The following is a 22,681-nucleotide window of genomic DNA, read 5'->3' as shown; positions in this document are numbered from 1 at the left end:
AACACACATAAAATGTAATGTCATCAGGATTTTTCTCAGGATTTTAGGACATTTGACACATAGCACCAGTAATGGTAGAGGAAACCTATTTATTTTAGAGTTGCTGTAAATTGATCCAATAGACATGTACTAAAAATGGAGATAAAACTAATACTCCCTAAAAGACAGCTGCATTTGCTAATCAGCTGCAATGGTAGGTATAAGAGAAATAACTGAGTTTCACATAACAACTGGGAATATACACCTGCTTAACTGAGGAAAAGGTTATATCTTACTGGCTTCAGAGTGTCACACATTCCTTAGCACAAGCTGGAATAAAATTCCCAGCTTGACTTTATACAGGGCTCTTAAATCAGGTTTAAAAGTAAGTATTATTTAATACACATTATCTGGGTCTGGATTCATCCCGCCTATGAAGTGCAAACTGCCAGCTCAGATCTTGTTTCTCTACTGAAGGGAAAGCCACTCTCAAACAGGATGCTTCGGTGGGACTGACTGTCCTCTGGGGGTGCCACCAGCCCTTGGACTAGAGACAGAGCTGAGGAAAGCTGCATATGTAGTGTAAGATTAAGCATTAAGAGGTAGGTGAAGTGAATCCAGAGTCTATGGCACAGCTCACTTCTTCTCAGCTGCTTGCTACAAAAGTTATCTATGCCAGGAGCAGATCCAGGACGTAAGCCAGCCAACCTCAAGCAGACATTTGTAAGAAGAGAGGGTTAATGGTGCTTACCCACTCTGAAGAACACGTTACAAGCCCTGGACCCAACTTTGGCTTACATTCAACACAGAAACTACTTTTAAAACAGTTTTTTATGACTCGGTTTGGTGAAAAAGTTGAATTTTGAACCATTCTTCCATCACGTTGCAAAGAACTTGAGGGACAATACCAGTTACTAACCACTGAAAGCACTGTCTGTTGGAAAACATAGTTTTAATAGATATTCTTCATCTTACATAAGAGCACAATAAATACACCACATTCTATAGAAATTTCAGATGACACTAGAGGAAGAAGAGGTGAAAGAGGGAGAATACCAGTAGACTACATAACCATACCCCTGAATCGCATGACAAAACACTCCCTTACTGCAACCACTACAAGCTATCATTTATACATTTCAGGTTGGCCTTGCTAAAAGCTTTTAAGTTTTTTGTTTGGCTGGTTGGTTTTGTGAGGGATAGGGCTTGGGGAAAGGAAGAGAATAGAGATACAAGAAATGAAGGGAAGCAATTTGATGGGTTCCCAGAAAAGATATTGGACTCCTAGACAGGATGCATACACAAAAAACCAAGGATGAGAAGGAATTTTTTCGTCACTTTCCTTCCCTCCAATAAAGAAGCTCTGTTGCTATTTAAGCTGATCAGTTGCTCAAGCAAGTAGCTTAATAAGGCTTGTAGAGAAAACCACTGCTATGAGTTGCTAGCTGTAAGTGGCTAAGCAGACATCAGTCAATACACAAGCTGGCTCTAACAGTGGTGCTGCACACTGGAATTTCAAGTTAATAAAGGGCAGGAATTAAAGTTAGAAAACCGTGCTGCTACACAGAGCCTCATAATTAGTGCTGTCATTTGCTCTCAACCTTCTACTTCATTCTGGTCATTTCCATGAAAACACACATCAACGCATGACTAAAATTAAGGTTACAATTGTTGCATCAGAGACTTGTTTCTAAAAGTCACTCCAAATGCAATTTCATATTAAATTGGCCAGATAAGGTTGCCCACATAACACAAACTAATAAAAAAAAGTCAGGACACAGAAGAAGAAAAACAAAAAACCCCCAAAAAACACATGTGAATTCCCCCTTTTTACTGTTATAGCTGTCAGACTGGTGAAGAAAAATTGTCAATTCTGGACTCAATTTTTTTAAATACGATTGTCACAGAGAAATGAAAACACAGCAAAATAAACTATACAAAGGCAAAGTAGAATAACAAAAAATATTTTACTAAAACATAAGATTTACAGGAGATTTTCCAGACAAGCCATACAAAATGGTCACAAGCTTTTTCTTGGAGGGATTTTTCTACACTTGACAGCAGAATCACTATAGTATTAGTGAAGGTGATGGATGTTTAATGTTCCCATTTTTTGTTCAAACAATGAAGCTTGTCCATCTACAGCGTCTAAGTTAGACTGGGCTAGAGGGTATATTCTAAAGTTTAACTGGTTAGCTGCTTTTACCAATGCAATTAGCATCACCATAAAAAGGGAGGAGGAGCCCACAAAATTAAAACAAAAAGCCCCGCAGCTAACCCTGCCTACCTTCATTCACAGTGCTTATACTTAAACCATGACGGGAAAAATGATTAAAAGCAGAGATGTGCTGCTGCTTTCAAACAATTTCACAACAATCCAGATGATACTTCTAGCCTCTGCTCATGCGGTACAATAGTGAATTAGGACAAGACACAGATTTGCTAATGTGCATTTAATCACCAAAGGACTGAAGATGTCTGGGCTTTTATTCTGTAATGTTTCTAAGACTGTGTCCATTAAATGCAAACAAAAAAAGGAAGAGGTCTTGGCAGAACAGGAGAGGTGATGCACACTTGATGTTCAAAGCGCATTTAAATATTATTCATGGCATATAGCCTAGTCCATGCTCTGGCTGTAAAGAAAAAGAAATATATTTAAGAAAAGATGTAGTTTTCAGGCTTGATTAAAGTAATTTTAAATTCATATTCTTAAATATCTCTTTTAGATAACTGCTGCAAGCACACAAAATGTATCAGTTCTGAGATTTTTAAGTGCTATTTTGAATTCTAGCAGCTGTCAACTTTTGTATATTATAGAAACAGAGTGCCAGCAGTGGATCCAAAAGTGAAGAGGCATAACTCAGTAACTCTTCCATTCCACTGCAGCCTGCAATAGATGCAGCCAGATCAGAGAGATGTACTTTCTGGAACCTGTTACTCTGTTCCTTAAGCTGTAGAGAACAAGCACTAGAATGCTCTTTCATTTTACCAGAACTCCAAATTAGACAGACTAACAAACTAGGACCATCAAAATTCAAGATAAAACAGATCAAGAGAGCTGCTTCTTCTATCAAGCCTCACAGACTTAAAAATAGACCACTGCAGGCACATTCAGGGCAGCTGGACTATGACTGTATGTAGTAATTTTTTGTTTCTCCAAGTTGCAGACATAAAACTAGAGGTCAGGATTTACATACCCCAGCCAGTGAGTAATAAGCTATTCCTAAAACTAGAAAAAAAAATTAGAAGATACATCACCTGTTTCTATGGCTTGCGCTTCATTGGTCTTCCATTGCTCAGCTACATCATTTGCTAGTGGATCGTCTGGATTGGGAGCACTTAACAAAGCCTGGATTGATAGCAGAACTGTACGAATCTGCAAAGCTGGGGACCATTTATCTGAAGAAACATTTATAGCACTATGAAACACCATATTCACCACAATCTACAGAAACAGCAAGTTTTTCCAGATTAAAGAAGAAGCAAGATATTTTCTGAACACATGAAAACTCTTTAGGGTCAGCTTACAAATAAGCATCGGTACTTAATATGATAAGAAGAAAGAAAACACAGTAACACTTACCTTTCAAAATATCTAAACATATTCTTCCCAGCTTGTCTACATTAGGATGGTAAATTTTGGTCATGAAACGTACTTTAGGAGCTGCCATTGGATATTCTTCTGGAAGGAATAGTTCAAGTTTAAATGTCCCACCCTCAAAGGGGGAATCCTGTGGACCTGCAATGACCACATGAAAATAGCGTGCGTTGCTTTCATCCGGCTCCGCTTTTATCCCAGGGACTGGCTCCGCCAGCAAGCGCTGGGTTTCCTGAAGAAAGGGAGGTAATGAAACAAATAAACCATTTTAAAATAAACATGGCCTGTACAAACCATTTTAAAAGCAACAAGCATTCATTCAGCCTATATTCACAGAAACTGTTAAATACCCAAAAGTCAAAGAACATCTGCAGAAAGAAGATGAGGCTGTGATACACTGGTACCCATCTCAGATCCTCACCTGTTGTGTGCTTCTGTAACACACACTAATAGATAACTCAGCTGTCCTCCATTTTCTTAACTTTTGATTGAACTATTGGCAAGCTGCTGTGTTTTTCTCAATATACTTAAAAACACTTTAAAGAATACCACAGTGAAAACACCAAAAGCATTTCCCATTCTACCTTAAATAGAAACTCCCAGAAGTGAAAAGCCAAAGGGATTAATCACCCACAGAAAGTGTTCAAGGTTTACTCTTAACAAGAGTGGACTGGTTTATTAAGCTGAACATTTGTACTGGAATCAGATCCAACTTCAAAGAATTTAAAGTGCTACTCTGCTGCAACCCTAAAGGTGTTTTATATATTTAGACATACATATGCGTAAATAGCTTTGGTGTGAGCACTTTCAGCCTACATATAACCATGTTTAAAGTCACCCTAACAGACAGTAGGAGACAGTCAAGATGTTCTGCAAGCAGCAAAATTAGGGAAGGCCAGTCTCTAGCAGTGACCTGGTTTCTTTGCTGCTCCATTCTTCTGCCCATCCTGCCTCAGGCACCAAGCTGTGACCACAGCTAAGAGCTGCCCATGCTGCAAATGCACTAAGCAGACAGACCAAGTCCTGTACATCTTGCCTTTCCTCTGCTGACTGTCTTCACAAGCCTTGTGGGCACCATTCGGGTTCTTATAAAAAAGATCTCAAGGCCAAAATAGGCAAAAGGACATTAGGCAAGGACAAAAAGTCCTGCTAAAGCCTCATTTCCTCACACAATTTTAGTCGCATTTCCTCTTCCTTCTAAGCTTGCTTTTACTGTGTACGGTTAATTTTTTCACCACCTTTCTGTGTTGACTTTCACAAAGAAAAATTATTCTGTTTCTACGGACAGAAGATGTTAACTTGTAGGTATAACATTAATTTACTACTTCACTTTTATAGCATATTTATTCCATATATCTACAACAGCACTTCCAGGGATGGAGCATCCACAATTTCTCTGCACAACCTGTTCCACTGCCTCACCACCCCCACAGTAAAGAATTTCCTCCTAACATCATATCTAAACCTACTCTCAGTTTGGAGCCATTTCTCCTTGTCCTGTCAGTACACACCATTGCAGTCAGCCTCTCTCCAACACAGTAAGTCTCTCTTTAATACAAGCACAAAACAGACAGATTACCTCTACTTAGCAAAAACAATTCTTCAAACATAATGGCACTATTACATTACTCTTGCAGAAGTAAATGTACACAGCATTTAAGTGACATGGCTGTCTTGATACAGTGAAATAACACCTCATTTTACAGAAACTAATCAATACATAAAGAAGCAAAGTCACAGTAATTCATTCCAAAATTCCATCTCTCATCTCTGAACTGTCAAGGTCCTACAAATCATAACACAGAATTTATTACTATGTACATATGCAAACCTTAAACTAAATATATCTGGTGTGCTACTATATCTATACTACTACATAATATATCTGGTGTGCAGCTATATATTGTCTACTTATCTGCACAGACATTAGATGCCACTTACAGACCTCACTAGAAGGCAATCTAAGCTTCTTAGAGCTGTCTACGTTTACTTCTGTGAGTATACTTTAAATTATACACATAATTTTACAATTCAGTCATTTGTATTCTGCTGGCTATTTACTTGTACACTAATTGTGTAGAAAAGCAATTATAACAAATTCTAATAGTTTACATTCAGTCGTATGGAAAGTCAGTAAGAAACTACAGATTATCCCTTTAAGTGCGTAAATCATTCTCAGTTTCTTTCAGCAAGCTGTCAGTACGAGTGCTGCCCCAGGTAAATGGGACAATTTGGGTTTCTGCCTGTGAAGGACCATATAGTGTTCAACAGTTCTGGCAGAGGAAAGTGTCTTATGCTAAATATTAGCTAATGTGAGCCAACTGAAAACTTAAAAATAAGGAACTTATGGAAAAGACCCATTTCTAAACTTCTTCACTTGCCAGAGATGTGCTTGTAAGCTTGTAAGGCTTTGTTTCTGATGGGCATGCTCAAAAACCTTTTTTACTATTATTTTTTTTTAATATTAAGGATAACACATTTTAATAGCTGGGCTGATCTCAGCAGTCCCCAGCTCCCCCTCTGTCACCCCAGACTACCTCCCTAGTTATGCCAGTATGCTGACTGTAACTACACTGGGCATCCAATCCTGGGTTAAAATAACCCAGAATCAGCAGTTCCTGCAGCAGCATCAGCACTTCTACCTGCCAGCATATCCGAGGAAGCAATGCCTGGCTGCAAGCTGCACGTTCTGCCACTAAAAACCATTTGTCAGTAAACAACAGGAGAGCCCATACACGTGAAAAACAACTCCTTCAATGCAGGCACCCCACAGTACCTAAGGGGCTGTGTCATTGTGAGCATGTCACCCCGCTCAGAAAGTCCTTCGTGCCTCCACGTTCTGTGTGTGGCTATCTTGCTACAAACACCCCAGAAAAAGGGAGTGCGAAGAAAAGCGCTCATACTGCGTACAGCCACACGAGCACTAAGCCTACTCCGAGCCCATAGGGGCCCCGTGGGGAACATTAATATTAGATGAAAATTCCTTTAAGCAAGCAGACCTTGCCTCCTGCACTGCACACAGAGCTCCGGCACTATCAGTGTAACTGAAGCTGTTTTCAAACACAAATGAGGGTGACTACCTGTGAGGGAACTGGGTGACACTCATCTTTCACACCTGCCAGGCTCTGGCGCAGCAGCGAGCAAGCACCAGGCTAAACTCCTCCAATACATCCAGTATGAAAGGTCACGATCTCGTGAACACATATCACTGCCTTGGTGCCAAAACTTCAGAAAACACATCCTTTTAGAACTGTGTAACACAGACAGGCTTGTTAGACTGCGAGAAACACAGCAAAGATGCCATTTATTGAGAGAATGTACAATGTTTGTACTTAAATACATCAACACCTCCTAAATTCTGACAGTAAATAAGGCTTTGTCCTGCAATTATGAAGACATTAACAATAATATCTTAAATCTATTTGGGGGAACACCATGGAAAAGGAACAGAAAAGGAGAAATTAATCAAAAAGTTACACTGTAAAATAAAATGCCAAAACATACAACTAGGCCCAATTCTAAAGTGATTACAGGAACTTGATTTCCACATTTTAGAGTAAGATGGACAGTTGCAGACATGCTGATACTGAAATAAATTTAATTTGCCATAAAACTTACAAAAATAATTCATATTTGAGAGAAAAAATTGTGACTATTCAGGCAATGCTATGCGCCTGGTCAGGAAGCTGACCTGTTTAGATTTTAATTCTTTTAAGTGTACATTACCAATTTTAAAAAATCAAAACAACAAACATCAACAAACACAAAAGACCACTGCAAAAAATAACCACCCGCCACCCTGTACATCACCCACCAGAGAATGATGAGATGTGGACAAAATACCGAAATGTTGAGCTACACGTTGATCTCATTCTCTAATTCCCAGAGCATGGCTACCCAACGAAAGTAAGTCTCTCAAACATGTTTAAATAAATCATTGGATGTTTAATTTCTTTTAAATAAACTTTTAACCTATCACCTTTTTTAACTAATCAGGATGATTGAACACATGCAATACTTGACTTCCAATGTCTTTTTTGGCAGTCTTTCTTACACTTTTAACTGAGGAAGTCAGTTTTATGCACTCTGTTAGTCCCCCCTTTTCCCCCAAAAGTGCCTTTAAAGTGCCTTTGTCCAATTTCAGCTGTTCTTTATGTATTGTAAGCTGTCAGTGAATAAGGCTGGCCAAGCTCAGTGCTGCTGGAGAGAAAGTCATGAACAGCTCCAATACCACTACTGCTGTTTGGCCCGTTCATTCCAACCAAGTATATACCATCCTTGCCCAGCAAAAAATCCCTGACAATAGGGATAAAAAGAGCTGGAACACCCATATATACACTTGCTAAAAAGGAAAAAGAATAAATTCAGAGAAAACTGGATTTTGCAGTTATGCTGCCCACAATAAATGTTTTTATAACAGAACACTTAATTTTGTCTTCAACAAGAATACAAACTCCAGTCAAGTAAGTGTTTTCCAGAACAGTACTATGTAGTGGCTTTTATTAGCTCTCCCCTAGCATACTGAAGTTTCACAGAAGACATTTCAGCACATATTTTGAAAGCTCTAGAGCTTTTAATGACGTTTCCCATGCTGCCACAGGCAATTGTTTCTATTTGTCATACTCTGCAATGTTTTTAGATTGAGATTTCTTCTCACTCCTGCATTTATTCCACTTTCTCCAATTTCAAGTAATGACTAAAATAAATTAATAAACCCAAAAAGAAGATACATATCAGTCCACACTTGAAAAAAAACATATCTGTCAATCACAACTGGTTAAGCCTCCCCCCTTTTTATGCCTCCCCTTTTTTACTTTTAATTAAGTGGTTAGAAAACACAGAAGTGTTGAAGGTGTTTTGACAAGCAAAAGCAAAGCTCTCCTTATTAACACAGGTGGCCTGAAGCAGAGTGACAGATGATACTGATGGGACAGATGGTATAGCTGACATTCCGCATAGCTATTCTATGAAGACATTAAATTGAAAACTAATTGTACCTGAGGGGGAAGAAACCCTCAACCTGTTTTTATAGTAACATATGAGGATAGGAAGCCTCGGGAAGAGGGAGCATAGTGATCTTTAGAAGAGACCAGCAGAGCAGGAGGCAGAGGTGAGGGCTTTTGAGGTTGCCAAGACTAAGAGAAGCCACACAATGAGGACAGAGGGATCCACAGGAGAGTGGGTTTAATTCATTCTTTGAGCTTTTGCTTGGTTATTCTGCTTTCAGTCAAAGGGGAAAAAATGTTACTGAAAAGCAGACATAACCACCAGGAGTCTTCTTGTTCACACACCAAGTAAGACAGAGAACTTCTTTAAGGAAGTAAACTGAACAGCCTAGAAGACGCTTCCATACATATATACAGGAAAATCAACTGCTAATGAACATGGAGGTATGAGCAAGCATACAAAGGAGGAATCCATCAGAAATATACCATTTCAATCGCTTTCAGTCTTGCAGAAGTGTTTACAGAAGCCTCAAGCTGCCAAGGCCTCAGTAAAAACAACTAAAAAAAGATGTGTGCTCCCCTTCTGAAAAACAAAAAGCTACTTCGGAAGTTTTGCCTGCTGTCAACAGACTACAGCAGGACCAAACAAATAACTACAAACAGGTAGTGCCAAAATACAGAAGTGGCAATTACCGCAATCAGAAGACTCACCTATGCAAGTACTTGCAAAAAACCCCAAACGTTATTTCTTACCCAGCAGAGCCACTGCAGCTGAACTGTAAAGCTTCTCTGTCTGACCCAGACCACTACAATACTGAGGGAAGAAATTCTGGCATGGAATTAAACAATTTTAAAAGCTTCTACCTTACTTTTCAGAAAGGAGAACTATTCTTTGCTTGGAAAAATAGTGCAATTCTGTTCCCTGTGCTATGGCAATAGTTAAACACCACAAATTTTACACTGCCTGCCAAGCGATATGGCTAAAACAGGAACAAATCAACATCAAGCACCTATAAAATATGTGAACTTTAAAGCTACTGTGTGAAGGCCACTAGAATTTAAGAGAAGCTTGCTTGTGAAGTCAGCACAAACTTCCTCAAAGAAGAAATCCAAGCTCCATATCTCCAGACAAATTTGCTTTGTTTAGTAATTCAGCTACCTGCATTTCATTTTCCTGACACCTCAGTTTTATTTCACATTCAATATTACTGCTATGCAGATTACTTTAATAAATAAAACATGCTGCTTATTAATCCGCTAATTAAATACTGTGGTCTCAGTGAGTGTTACAATTGAAGGAACACGCTGCTTTACAGAATGGTGTTCTGGTCCACAATGTCCTTTAATACCAGCTGTGAAATCACCTAGTGAACTTTGTAAAATCCATTAGAACAAAGGTGGCTTGTAGAAATCACACCACCTTACAGGGTCTGAATGTTGTAAGGTGATAAATGATCAGCCACTGCGGAAAGGGAAAGAAAAAACCAAATTTGTTCTGCCTTTCCAGGTCAGCTATCATGCACTTTCACTTTTGCCTATATAGCTGTCTCTCGACCTCAAGGTCTAACATAGCAAGCAGTCAATCTGGGAGGAAAGAAACTAAACAAAACTTAAACAAAAAGAAAAGGGAAAGTCATGCAAGAGAGAAGAGTCCCTGATGCAGTGCACCACATGTTCCATGCAAACAGCTGTGCCAACAAAAAGCAGGGGGCAAACACATGGCCTCAGAAAGATGGGAGAGATTCCTTTTGGTGAAAGGGCTGGTTTTAAGAGTTGGGACTGCAGTGTTAATTACAGCAGGATACCAGGGTAACAGATTGGTTACTATTCTGTAACCAGCCTAAAAAGGAAATGCAGAACCTTCCTCCTCACTCCAAAAAAGATTAACTACCAACTCAGCTAAGTTCAGTAACAGATGGTAAACTAGTGAATTAAAAGTCTTCATTCATCTATAAAAGTCTTAAAACACCAAAGACTCTGCATATCTTACTTGTTATAAGCAGATACCTAAGAACCTTTTATAGCACTAAGACTACAGAAGAGCATCCTTATGGCTAGCAACTTCATGCTAGTACCTTAAAAAGAGAGAAAATATCATTCAGAGGCTGACATATGTGATAGAATTATTCTGAAACTTCAAAACACAAAACATTAATAATGGCCTCTTACACAAAGAGCAAACACTGCAGGTCTTAAAGCTGTTAAATATTTAAAATGGCACAGTACCCCATCTTTATACAAAGTCTCAGGGTAATGATTCTTTCCTCATATTTTCAGTAGCACACTTACCAGCTCAATTCACTAAGCAGTAGTCAAGCAATTTTCCTTCAGTATCATCTACTAACACAGAGGTTACACTCGTACCTCTTTGTCAGGCCACGGCAAGGTACAAGTCCTTTCTAATCTACATCAGACAGTGAGAAAGTGAGGGCAGTATCTACCCTTACTTCTAGGTTCAATTAACCCTAGCTTTATTCTGAACAGATCCAGGAAGACAGATGATACACGTGGACTTCATCTACAAGAGGACTTGCAGCTCAAGTATGAGTGTTTATTGCTGCCACCTTGCCAGAAATCACCATTCTGCAAATCCACTGAGAAAGCACACCCTGTCAGCATGCTCAATGCAGCTCAGGAAAAGTGAGCTAGATCTTCTTAACGAGATCCTTAATGTGAAAAATTCTGATTGACAACATAAAAACTCTGCTGCCATCCAGCAGAGGACAGTAACTTCCAATAGAAACCATGGAACAGTTGGCACCAGCTGTGGATAAAAGCATCTTCCACGAATACAAATGAAAAAAATCTGCACATCCCTTGACAAGTTTTTTCCACAGGTGCTACAAGCAATGGTCTCCAAACATCCAGCAATAAAACACTTTTTGGTAACTCTGGCCATTTATAAAAGGAACAATAGGATGCAATGCAATACTGTAGGAATAGTCCCAAAATGGCCAAAAAGAAGCGTTACTTGTAAAATGAAAAAGATAACCCAATTGAAAGAAATCCACACCAACTTACCCCACTTTTTTTTGTATTTGGTATGATCTAATTTAATTTAATGCATTACCAACTGAGCACACATACAGGGTGTGTGTGTCAAGTTGCTGGCAGCAGAGAGGCTCCAGGGGTGACCTCTGTGGGGAGAGGCAAGGAGCCGTACCTCACCAGACACAGCCAGCTCCTAAAACATGCCACAGGACACAGGTGAGCCCACTGGCTAGGCTGGTGGCACACCTGGAAAAATGTATTTAAGAAAGGATAGAAAATAACTCCACACAGAGAGAAGGGCAAGGGGTAAAAAAAAAAGTAAAGTTTGTGAGCAAAACTAGTGTGAACACTAGGGTCAGAGAAGGACAGTAAGGAGAAACTCCAGGCACTGGTGCAAAGACTCTCTGTAGCCTATGAAGAACCACAGTGGAGCATGTACCCACACTGCACCCATAGAGCATACCACTCTGGAGCACAGGACAAGTGTGAGGAGGAAGGAACAGCAGTGACAGGTTGTTGTGGACTGAACATAAATCCCTATCCCCTTGCATCCACCAGGGACAGGGGAGTTGGGGAATAAGGATTGCAGGACTGAAGCTGAGTATTGGAAAAGGGTGACAAAGGTGCTGCTTTTAATTGTCTTTTGTTTCTCACCATCCAATTCTATCTTACGTGGATGTCTATCTTATGTCCCCCTGCCTGGTTGAGGTGGGGAGAGAGTGCGGCTGGTGAGCATCTGCCTAAGGTCAGCCCACCTCATCATAAATCACACAGTACCTTTTAATCTGTGTTTGAGCTGTGGTAGCCAGAACTACTTTTAGAGAGAATGCAGTAAACAGTTTCAGACTCCATAGATGATCCTGAAAATTAAGAATTTTGAGAAAGAGATGACAGACTTAAAATTAAAACTACTAGCTCCATTTCCTGCTACAGCTGAAATGATAACACTTATCACTTGCAGAGTACCACACATAACAATTTATGTGGGAGAAAATGTGATGAGGAAAAAGAGAGATCTTTCAGTGTAACTGATTGCTCATCAGTCATTTCAGTATTTGCTTCTTAAGGGAGATCAGACATTTGCTGCCAAATCCTCCAGTAAGATTTCTAAAACAGATGAAGAGACACTACCAGTAGCAAAAATCAAAGCGATTTTTTTTAATTACACCTGAGTTCCACTAATTTTTCATCATTGAGAGTGGAAGTCCTTTGTTTTATTCTTCATTGGCTGTTGAGTTTACAATTAAGTCAAATTGCTTTTCTACCCACCATTTCAGCTCTCAGTCCTTCTTGATTAACTTCACTCTCAACTGTAACTACCTGCACCATTTCCTTTCCTCACAAAATGCAAGTTTGCCTGAATGGGAAGCTCTAACTTCACAGCAGCAGTGCTAACTTGGACAGTCATCCTTCCACGTACTCCCCTCATCAACCCAAGTGTTTGCAAAGTCAAATCACAGATAAGATCACAGAACTGATTCTGCTTAAGAATAACCTTTACTGTAGAGTTCTGAGCCAAATCAGTTCCTCAGTCTAGGTTCACCTCAGTGGCACAAAAACTTTTGTGCCAGCACAGTCCAAGCTGAATCTGTTCATACACTAAGGCTGTTCAACCTGAATCAGAATCATAGAACCATAGCCTGGGCTGGAAAAGACCTTAAAGATCACCCAGTCCAACTCCTCTGCCATGGGCAGGGACACCTCCCACTTGCTCAGAGACACATTCAGCCCAATCTGAAACACTACCAGGGATGGAGCACCCACAACTTCACTGGGAACCTGTTCCAGAGCCTCACCACCCTCACAGTAAAGAATTTCTTCCTCACATCTAATGTAAACCTGCCCTCTTTCAGTTTGCATCCACTCCCCTTGTCCTATTCCTATACGCCCTTGTAAAGAGTCCTTCTCCAGCTCTTTCGTAGGCCTACTTTAGGTACTGGGAAGCTGCTACAAGAATGAGCCAGACTGATCACTTCACAAACTTCTGGTTAAGCTAACTTCACTGGGGGGGTAAGTTCTTCACCTCATTCCCTGTTCAACCTGTGAAAACTACAAATCTATTTCTTACATTGCAGCTCTCTGCAAAAAACAGAAGTACAATCACCAGCTTCAGCATTTCAATTCAGACTACACAAAGAATACATTTCTTTCATACTTTCATCCTGACCACAGGTAACCCTTGCCAGTTACCACTGTCACTACCTTTCAACTACATCCAATAGTCCAGATTAATTCTGGGATATGAAATAGAAACTTAAGGCTTTAGTTAAAGCACATATTGGAATGGTGATAAGTTACAGTTACTTGCCAAATGACAATTCTTTCCTGTCTGACTGCGATAAGGGGAAAGATCACACTGATCTCCTTCATCGAGGAGGGATAAATTGCACACAAGAAGGTACAAAAGCATGCACGTTTTTGCTTTGATTTTTGAGGGGGAGGCAGTAGGGAAAAGTGAAACTTACCAGTCAAAGCTATCTTCTACATATAGGAGTAAAGCTGCCTCAGAAAACTACAAAGACTTAATTCAAAACTTAGTATAACATTACATCACATTTTGGCACGAATTCTTCCAGGATCTATCAATTCATTAGCTACAACTATTTAAAGAACAGGTTGTAACCAGCATTACTAAAAATAAATTGGTTACCTAAGCAGATGTCATATTTTCAGAGATTTCAGAATGTCTACATTAAAACTGCATCACTGTAAAGCAATTTCACTGAAGAAAATCTTCTGAAAACAACATTACCTTTCAGGATAAAAAAAAAGAACTAGCAGCAAAGCCCATTAGAATGTAAAGCAAGGGTCAAACATCATAAATAGGAGGCTACAGTTTGGTTCACAAAAGGCAGCCTCCACATGAATTCTCTTCCTTGCCATATAATCCCCAAGTGTCAGCATTCCACATGCCCCCGCTTCCTGGACTCATTACTGGGCTAGTGGCTTTTGTGCATTAATGCCTCTACCACCCTGCAGGTTCCCAGACCCCGTCACCAGCCTCAACTGTATCAACACCACCTTCTAAAAAAAGGCAAGAAAACATGTTCAAAGTGTCAAAATTTCAAAGGCATCAGCTGTAAAAAAAGAAAGAATAAAATAGAGGTACAGCAGATTTAGAAAACATTAGCTAGTACTCAATATATGGACAGTTGTCCAGCAAATTAATACTACAGCTCTGCTAAGGAAGCACTGTGAATGAACTCTGGATTGCTCACAATCCTCTCACACACTTCTGGCTCTCCAAATGCCATCACAACATAATCTTAACCACTGCAAAACCACCTGCAATGAGATGAAGACAAATGTATTCCAAGCAACAGTGCCTTCCCAGAAGGGAAAAACAAAACAAAACAAAACAAAAAAAAACCCAAAAAACAGACCAGAATCTACCCACTCTTGGAAGAAGACCTTGTAGCCAAGCAGTAACATGAAGAGGGGCATTTAAAGGTCAGCAGCACTCTCCCCAGAATGACGTCATTCTCGAATTTTCCACAGCAGATTACAGGATTTTGGAACTGTGAATCTGAGATCCTATGCAAACTCCTAAAGGATTATCTATGTGATAGCATAGATAGAGCTTTCCATGGTGCATCTCCAGCTATTGTAAGGCATAACTGAATTCACTAAGCTGAGTGTAAACCATTCCTGCAGTTGTACTGATGAAGCACATTTGCACTGGAGGCTTGCATTAATATACGGTATAGAGTCAACTATCAAAGTGTGGCTAATATAAACAGTAATTCATAGTGAGTTTCTGTCCAATGCTATCTTTACTGGGTTTGCTGGCAAGGCTCTGGTAGTGGGGGGGCCCACTGAGGTGCCCCCTTCTGCCTTCTGGCAGTGAGAAGCTGCCAGAACCTCCCCTATGTCCAACAGAGCCACTGGCAGCCAGCTCCACGACAGACTGCGCCTGGCCAAGACTGAGCCCATCAGCAATGGTGGTAGCACCTCTAAGGTAATATATTAAAGAAAGGGGAAAATCCACAACCTGAGCAGCAGCAGCCAAAGAAATGAGATTATGTGAGAACAACAACTCTGCAGACACCAAGGTCAGCGCAGAAGTGGAGGGAGGGGTGGGGGCAGATTCCCCTGCAGACCATGGTGACACAGGCTGTCCCCCTGCTCCCCATGGATGACCCCGTGCTGGAGCACGTGGATGCACCCACAGGAAACACACTGTGATCCCATGGGAAACCTACAGTGGAGCAAGCTCCTGGCAGGTCCTGCAGAGAGAGAAGCCCATGTTGGAGCACAAGCTGGCACAACATGTGACCATGTGGTGTGAACTTGTGGCCCACACTGAAGCAGTGTGCTCCTCAAGGACTGCACCCTGTGGAAAGGACCCACAGTGGAGGAGTTCGTGAAGAGTGTAGCCTGTGGAAAGGACTCATGTTGGAGAAGTTCATGGAGGGACTCCATGCTGGAGCAGGGGAAGAGTATAGAGTTCTGGCCCTAAGGAGGAAGAAGCAACAGTGAAAATGTGTGAAGCACTGAACATAACCCCCTGCACCACAGATGGGTAAGAGAGAGAGGAAAATCAGGAATGAAGTTGAGCCCAGGAAGAAGGGTGAGGTGGGGGGGAAGGTGTTTTAAGATTTAATTTCTCATTAACCTACCAGGATTTGATAGGTAATAAATTACATTAATTTCCCCAAGTCAAGTCTGTTCTGCCCATGAGTGTAATGGGCAAGTGATGCCTCCCTGTGACTCTCTTGACCCAGGATCCTTTGGTTGTACTTTCCCTCCCCTGCTCAGCTGAGGAGGGGAGGGATATAGCAGTGTCCAGCTAGGGTCAGCCTACTACACCATCTACAGCAAAATTTGCAACTTGCTCCTCACTATTAATCCACCAGTGACAAGCAACTACAAAAATGTGATTTTGTTTTATACTATTACATAAACAAATTTTGATGACACTCTGAAAGCCGTATAAACATAACAGACATGTATAGTATATAACAACTGCATGCATAGCAATAAAAGGCCATTTGTTTACTATAGGTTTGTGCCTCAAAGTTGCTCAAGTATTATAAAAGATAGCCCAAACAGGGTTATTGCCTCTATCTGGGTTATTTGCTTGAGTTTCCCTCAGTTTTTATTCTACAGGGTCTACTGAAAGCTTCTTTGTGAAAAGTTACCAGTGTCCTCTTAAAGATCTGTTATTAAGTCTCCACATTTTCTTTGTAAAAGTTAACCTGACTAGACCTAACTGGAAATTTTTTTTATCCTCTGGGCCTGAGCCTTCTTCTCAGCTCACCTCCACTCCCTGCACAACGCAGCTGTCCTGCCAGGCTTCAGGCCTCCCGTTCCTGCCTGGATACCCCTCCACTATCCCAGCCAGCCCCGGCTATATCCGTCACCTGGCAGGGAGACTCAGTGACGATTGCAAACAGCACCTCTATTATCCTTCTACCTTTCTACACTTGGAGGGGGGAGGGGGAGAGACAAGCAGGGAGAAGATGGTTTTAAGAACAGTACAAAAACACTTCTGAAAATTCCCAAAATTTTCACTCTTCTACCAAATTTGAAGTTATCCACAAGATTCAAATGGTATACAAGCTGCAAAGAGACATTACATTCTCTCACAAATGTCAAGGAATGGCATTTTTCAGAAGTAATGTTTTCTGTGCCTAACCACCATCCAAAGAAATACAAAACACCACAAAAAGGTATTAGGTTTACCTCAAGTCTTTTTTATTTAACTTTTTTTATGCAGGAAATAAAGTGGTCAGAAATGTCTGAGAAATCAAAAAGTAGCAGTGACTTAAATTTTAATGTGGACATAGAAGTCCATGCCTCAAAAAACCACAGCTTTCAAGAAAAAGTGAGAAACTTCAAGTTGGCTGCCAGCAGAACTTTTAAAGAACTTCTAGAAAGTTCTAGTTACAGGTTAAATACCTGATTTATATTTTTAAAAAAACCCAAATGTATAAAGCTGATTACACTGACCTCTACTATAGAATGTTCTAAGTGCCTAGCATCACACACACCAAGAGAATCTCCATAAAACCTCCCAGAAATTCTACATTTTGAAGCAGCATTTCGTAGCGAGCAGTCCAAGCGTTTGCAGAGTCTCAAAAAATATAGCAACCAGGAGTTCACTGCAGATAATGGAAATAGCTTGACACAGTAAACAGCAAGGAATGCGTATCTCAGACAACACTACAGTATCATTCAGGGGAGGAAATCAAACCCTGTAATTTAACACTGATAAATTCATTAGAAAAAAAAATCTGAAGGATTCTCAGCTACTGCTTCAGATGGTTACTTCATGATAGGAGCAGCTACAGTGATTGTAACAGAAGTGCTAATAATAACAGTCAGCTGAAGAGACCTGTGCATCAAATCATGAATGAGATCACTGCAGCAATGAAAAGAGCAGAAAAAAACACATTTTAAAAGATTATATGGGGTAATACTGTCCACGCCATTCACATACTTCGACTGCACTTGACACAGCAATGAGGTGGATTGAATGTCAGCCAAGAAAAAAATTCAGATGCAATTCAATTCCTTACTCGACTGGAGGTACGTGACTGCAACATGGGAAAGGATTGATGTGATAAGTGCTTGAAAGCAAAAGTCACTGGGCTTATTTATTGTCTGTTGCAAAGGCTCACCTTTTAATACTGGAAATAGTCACTTTTTGGAAAAAAGTTTACTGCATCAAAACCACACATCTCTCTAAATGTGCCAATAACACGTTTGAATATCATCTTAGGTTAATAGATTTGTCAAGATGATTCTCATAGGAACCTTGATGTTGAACTACCAAAGAAAACAAAAATACCTCTTCTCTATTCACAAGATACAAGGTTTTCCAATTCTGATTATGTCTTTAAAGATTCAAAACTACATCAATATCTTCTACTCATCATTTGTGATGTGTTAACAGTCATAATTCTAAAGCAAGTCATCTTTCGAATTTACAGACCATTCCCACACACGCTTTATGAAAGTCTGTTTCTAAGTAATCTAAGGACAGCAAACTGGGAATAACTCTGTATCTTCTGCAACAACTTCTTTGCAACACCCATACTGTCACCTTTTGGTTAAATTTGAAGAAAGTATTGGAAACAAACAGAGCTCTTGCAGTGACAAGGAAAGCTCCTGCTCTCCTCCTGGGCTGGATGACAGCCTGCACCTAGCAAAGACGCAGGCTGGGGAGCACAGGGCTGCAAGGCAACCTGAAAGCCCGGCCATCTGCCAGCAGTCGCTCAAGACAGGGAATGCCAACTGCATTTGGAGTGCCAGCCAGCCTCAGGACTTCAGTACAGTCCAAATACACTCCCCTAGCCCCAAGCAGCCATCCATGGTCTCTCCTGGATGACAACACAAAGGGTGCATATAGCGAAAAAGGAGAAGGTCTTTTCCTAAAAGTAACCTAAGCCATTTATTTATCATAAAATTTATTACTGTGCATAACATAAAGATTTAATTTTCTTTACTGGAGTTAGTTTACCATTACTCAGCTCTTTCCTATCTCTCTTTCCATTTTCTTTCCTGATCTTTCAAATTCTCACTAGCAACTGAGTTCACTCCCTCCCCTCCCTCTAAGGCATCCAGAATAGGAAATTTAACACTAAAATCAAAATTGGCATGATAGGAAAGATCAAAACAATTCTCACTCAACACTCCTGAAGACTTAAGCAGGCATATTTCTGGGTCTGCAGCTGTGATATTTCAAAATATGACTTTGCGCATTTCTGAGGCCATACTAACTAGTCAGATTCAAGTCGTAGATCATAGGCACATGTGGGAACCTAAGGCATGCACAGCACAGGAGCTGAAGAGTTGGTCATCAAACACAACCAAGTCAAGATTTAAAAGCTCTAGACTGGCTGCAGACGACTCACAATGCACACACGGAAATACCCAACCCACCCTATGTCTAAGGGGGATCCTTCATAGAAAATCTGGGGTCTCTCTTTTGTCCTCCACCTTTCTTCTCCAGGAGGAAAAGAAACAGTCCCACATCAGCACACATCTTCAAAGTGAGTTGTGTAAATTGTGCCAGCATTTTTTTCTAGAAAAGCACAAAGAAAACAAAAGCACTGAGAACAAAATTTATGCACTAGCATAAGCGGGTGCTTTTCTTGGTTGTATTCCGGGGAACTGTTAGAAGCAATGAAAATTTACCGCAGACACCAGCCTCATGACTGAGCTCTTACTGCAACTCTGTGATAAATACCAGTTCCACTGTACTATGAATCACTGCTTCCTATCACACCTGAAATACATTCAGATTAGCATGCTGTGCACTCAGGCAGCTGGATAGGTGTCAAAATCTGTAAGATTAGTCTTCTTTATTTTTACTGCTTACAATTCAGAGCACTAACCGTAGTTTAGTTCTGTTTCACAGAAGATAAACACTACTCCTGCCTTTTTTGCCTCGTCATCTCTATCACCTACTTGACAACTTCACTTCTTAGACAAAATAGATGTACTTTTCATTCACTATTTAACACTTTCTAAATTCATTTATTTACAATGGTTACCAACCGAGAGAGCTTTACAGTGTTATAAATGAACATCCACTCACTGTAACAAGCTATGAGGATGCAGTCATTTCCTCCGAGGGCTAACAAACCTTACTGGAATCACTTAATGCCTTTGTAAAGGGAATGATTACCCATTCCAGGCCTGCAATTCACACCATTACAAATCGAGTGGGAGACAGCAGCGCAGCAGAACAACCACGTGAGCTACAGGACCGAGCTATGTTTTGATAGCTTGCAATACAGCTACCTCTGTACCTCCAGTAAGTGACTCCAAATTACTCAAATCTTAAGCTGGAACTGAATTCCGAAGATCTGCTGAAAGTACCCCAAAGTTAAGAGCCCTTGCAAAGCTCGGCAAATCAAAGCCGAAACATGACACCGAACCGCCAGCACGACAGCTCCGAGCAAACATAGCAGTAACCAGGCTGTCCCAGCGCGTACCAGCGGTGCCAGTGTCCCGACGCACACACAGCCGTAGCCCGGGTTTAGCTGCTCGCTGTGCCTTGTCCGTCCCCATACAGGAGGAACCGAGCACGGCGCCACCGCCGCCCTCCCCCGGCCCAAGCACGCCGAGAGCCGTGCCGCGAAGCAGGGCCTGGCGGAAGCCCCCGCTGAGGAGCCGCACGGCCGGCAGAAGGCAAAGAGGGGGTGTGCCCGCTGTCTGTCGAGCTCCAGACCCCGAAGGGTGCGCAGATGCCACAGCTCGGCAGCACCGGGGGGGCCTTGGGGCGCCGCCGCCGCCCGGGCAGTCCCCGCAATGGGCGCGGGCCCGCGCCCGCCAGGAGGGCCGGGCCGCTCCCGCCGCCCGCGCACGCCGGCGCAGCGCGCGGGGGGCCCCGCGGCGGCGGCGGGAAGCGGCGGGGGCGCGGGCGGGGCGGCAGCGAGGCGCCCCTCGGCCGGGAGGGGCGGGAGGAGGCCGGGGAGGCGGCCCTGCCCCGGCGCGGCCCTGCTCCCGGGCACCGGAAGCGGCGCCCGGCGCGGCGCAGCACTGCCCGCGGCACGGGACCCCGGCCCGGCGCGCCCGGCGGCCCCGGCGGGGCCGGGCGGAGCGGCGCGCGGCGCGCGGGGCGTGCGGCCGTACCTTGATGATCCTGCGGGGCAGCCCGGCCATCTTGTCTCGTCGGTGCAGGCTCGGGGCGCGCCTCCGCTCGGGGCGCGCGCACGGCCGGAAAGACCCGCGCCGCGCTTCCTGTGGCGCCGCCCTGCGCGCGCGGCGCCGGGAAGTGTAGGATCGCGGGAGCGGCGCGGGGCCGCGCCCGGCACGCGCCCGGCGAGGGCATCGTTAGCGGCGCCGGGCGCTGGCGGCGCGAAACTCTGCCCCGCCCTGGCTTTTGGTTCTGTGAGCGTCCCTAAACGTGTCTCGGAGATATCCTGGCACATCAGTACATGAAAGACAAAGAGCTACTGACAGAGGCTAGCAAAGGGCTACCAAGGTGATGAAGGGTCTGGCACATCTCTAACGAGGAGAGACCGAGGGAGCTGGGCCTGTTTAGTCTAGAGAAGAAAAACCGAGAAGGGATCTCATCAATACATAAAAATATTTCAAAGGTGGGTGTCAAGAGAATAGTGCCAGACTCTTCTCAGTGGTGCCCAGTAACAGGACAAAGATCAATGGCCATAAACTAAAACACAAGAAGTTCCACCTCAACGTGAGGAAGAACATCTTGACACTGCGGGTGGCAGAGCACTGGAGCACGCTGCCCGGGGAGGCTGTGCAGTCTCCCTCTCTGGAGACATTCAAAACCCACCCGGACGTGTTCCCGTGTCGCCTGCTCTTGGTGACCCTGCCTGGGCAGGCAGGTTGGAAATAGGATCTTCCAGCCCTGTCAATTCTGTGGTTCTGTGGTGTTTGTCTTAATTACACCTGCTTAGTGAACCTCCTTCTTTTTCAGCAGAAAGAGGAATATTGTAAATGCTGGAGTATAATTATTGCACAAACATACTAGGACATTACTACAGCTGCATAGTAATAGTAACATCTAAGAATGTGCATCATTATTTATGGGAAATAAATGCACAGAAAGATAAACTAACTTCCCATAGGTTACTCAGCAGGCCAGCAGCACAGCCAGGAATAGAATCCTATTTACATATGATTCCCTGTCAAATGTTTTCTCCTGGTTTAAAACAGGACTTGGTTTTAAACAGGACATAATTTCTGTGTACTCTGGTAGAAAGTAAAGTTCTTGGCAATGGCAAATCTAGGAGAAAGGCTCCATGACTCCCAACAGTTTTTTAGATATCAAAGCATCTTCACTGCGCCATACCCTCAAGACAAAAGTAATTGGAAAATTATGTACTTTGTTACAGTGCATGTTGAACTACTTCTATTACTTTGTTTCTGCCTTCACCCCCTTTTTAATTTTTTTCTCTCTTTTACAGTTCTCCCAGAATACTGTCCATTAAACGACTGGCATAAAAGGAATAAAACATGGGCCAAAAGGTGGCTGTAGGCTCTGTGGGAGTAAGATGCCACTCAGTTTCTTGGAAGTCTGCGAGATACAACAACAGAGTGAAGCACAGTTGGCTCAAATATATGTTCATCAGTGTTGTATTCAGTGGCCCCTTTCAGGTGTTGTAGACCAGGAATCTCGCTTCAGTCAGAAGTTGCAGCTAGTCAATTTGGCTTATTATGTTTTGGCAGCTTTTGTTGCACAAATGGT

The 22,681-nt window shown here is 42.2% G+C and overlaps 1 protein-coding gene across 1 annotated transcript; it reads right to left on the bottom strand.

Moving 5' to 3' along the window:
- Positions 1 to 1,927: 1,927 nt before the first annotated feature.
- UBE2N (ubiquitin conjugating enzyme E2 N) lies at positions 1,928 to 21,251 on the bottom strand. Its single transcript, XM_063396333.1, has 4 exons — positions 21,100 to 21,251; positions 3,563 to 3,809; positions 3,238 to 3,378; positions 1,928 to 2,612 (listed from the first exon to the last, which is right to left on the bottom strand). Exons 1-4 carry the CDS (start codon positions 21,127 to 21,129, stop codon positions 2,572 to 2,574), a joined length of 459 nt encoding a protein of 152 aa, XP_063252403.1. The 5' UTR covers positions 21,130 to 21,251; the 3' UTR covers positions 1,928 to 2,571.
- Between the last annotated feature and the right edge of the window lie 1,430 nt (positions 21,252 to 22,681).

The sequence above is a fragment of the Prinia subflava genome, chromosome 4 (genome assembly GCF_021018805.1).
Source record: "Prinia subflava isolate CZ2003 ecotype Zambia chromosome 4, Cam_Psub_1.2, whole genome shotgun sequence".
In the NCBI taxonomy this organism is placed as follows: Eukaryota; Metazoa; Chordata; class Aves; order Passeriformes; family Cisticolidae; genus Prinia; species Prinia subflava.
Note: the sequence above shows the minus strand (reverse complement) of the source record. Positions and strands in the feature narration are given on the sequence as shown.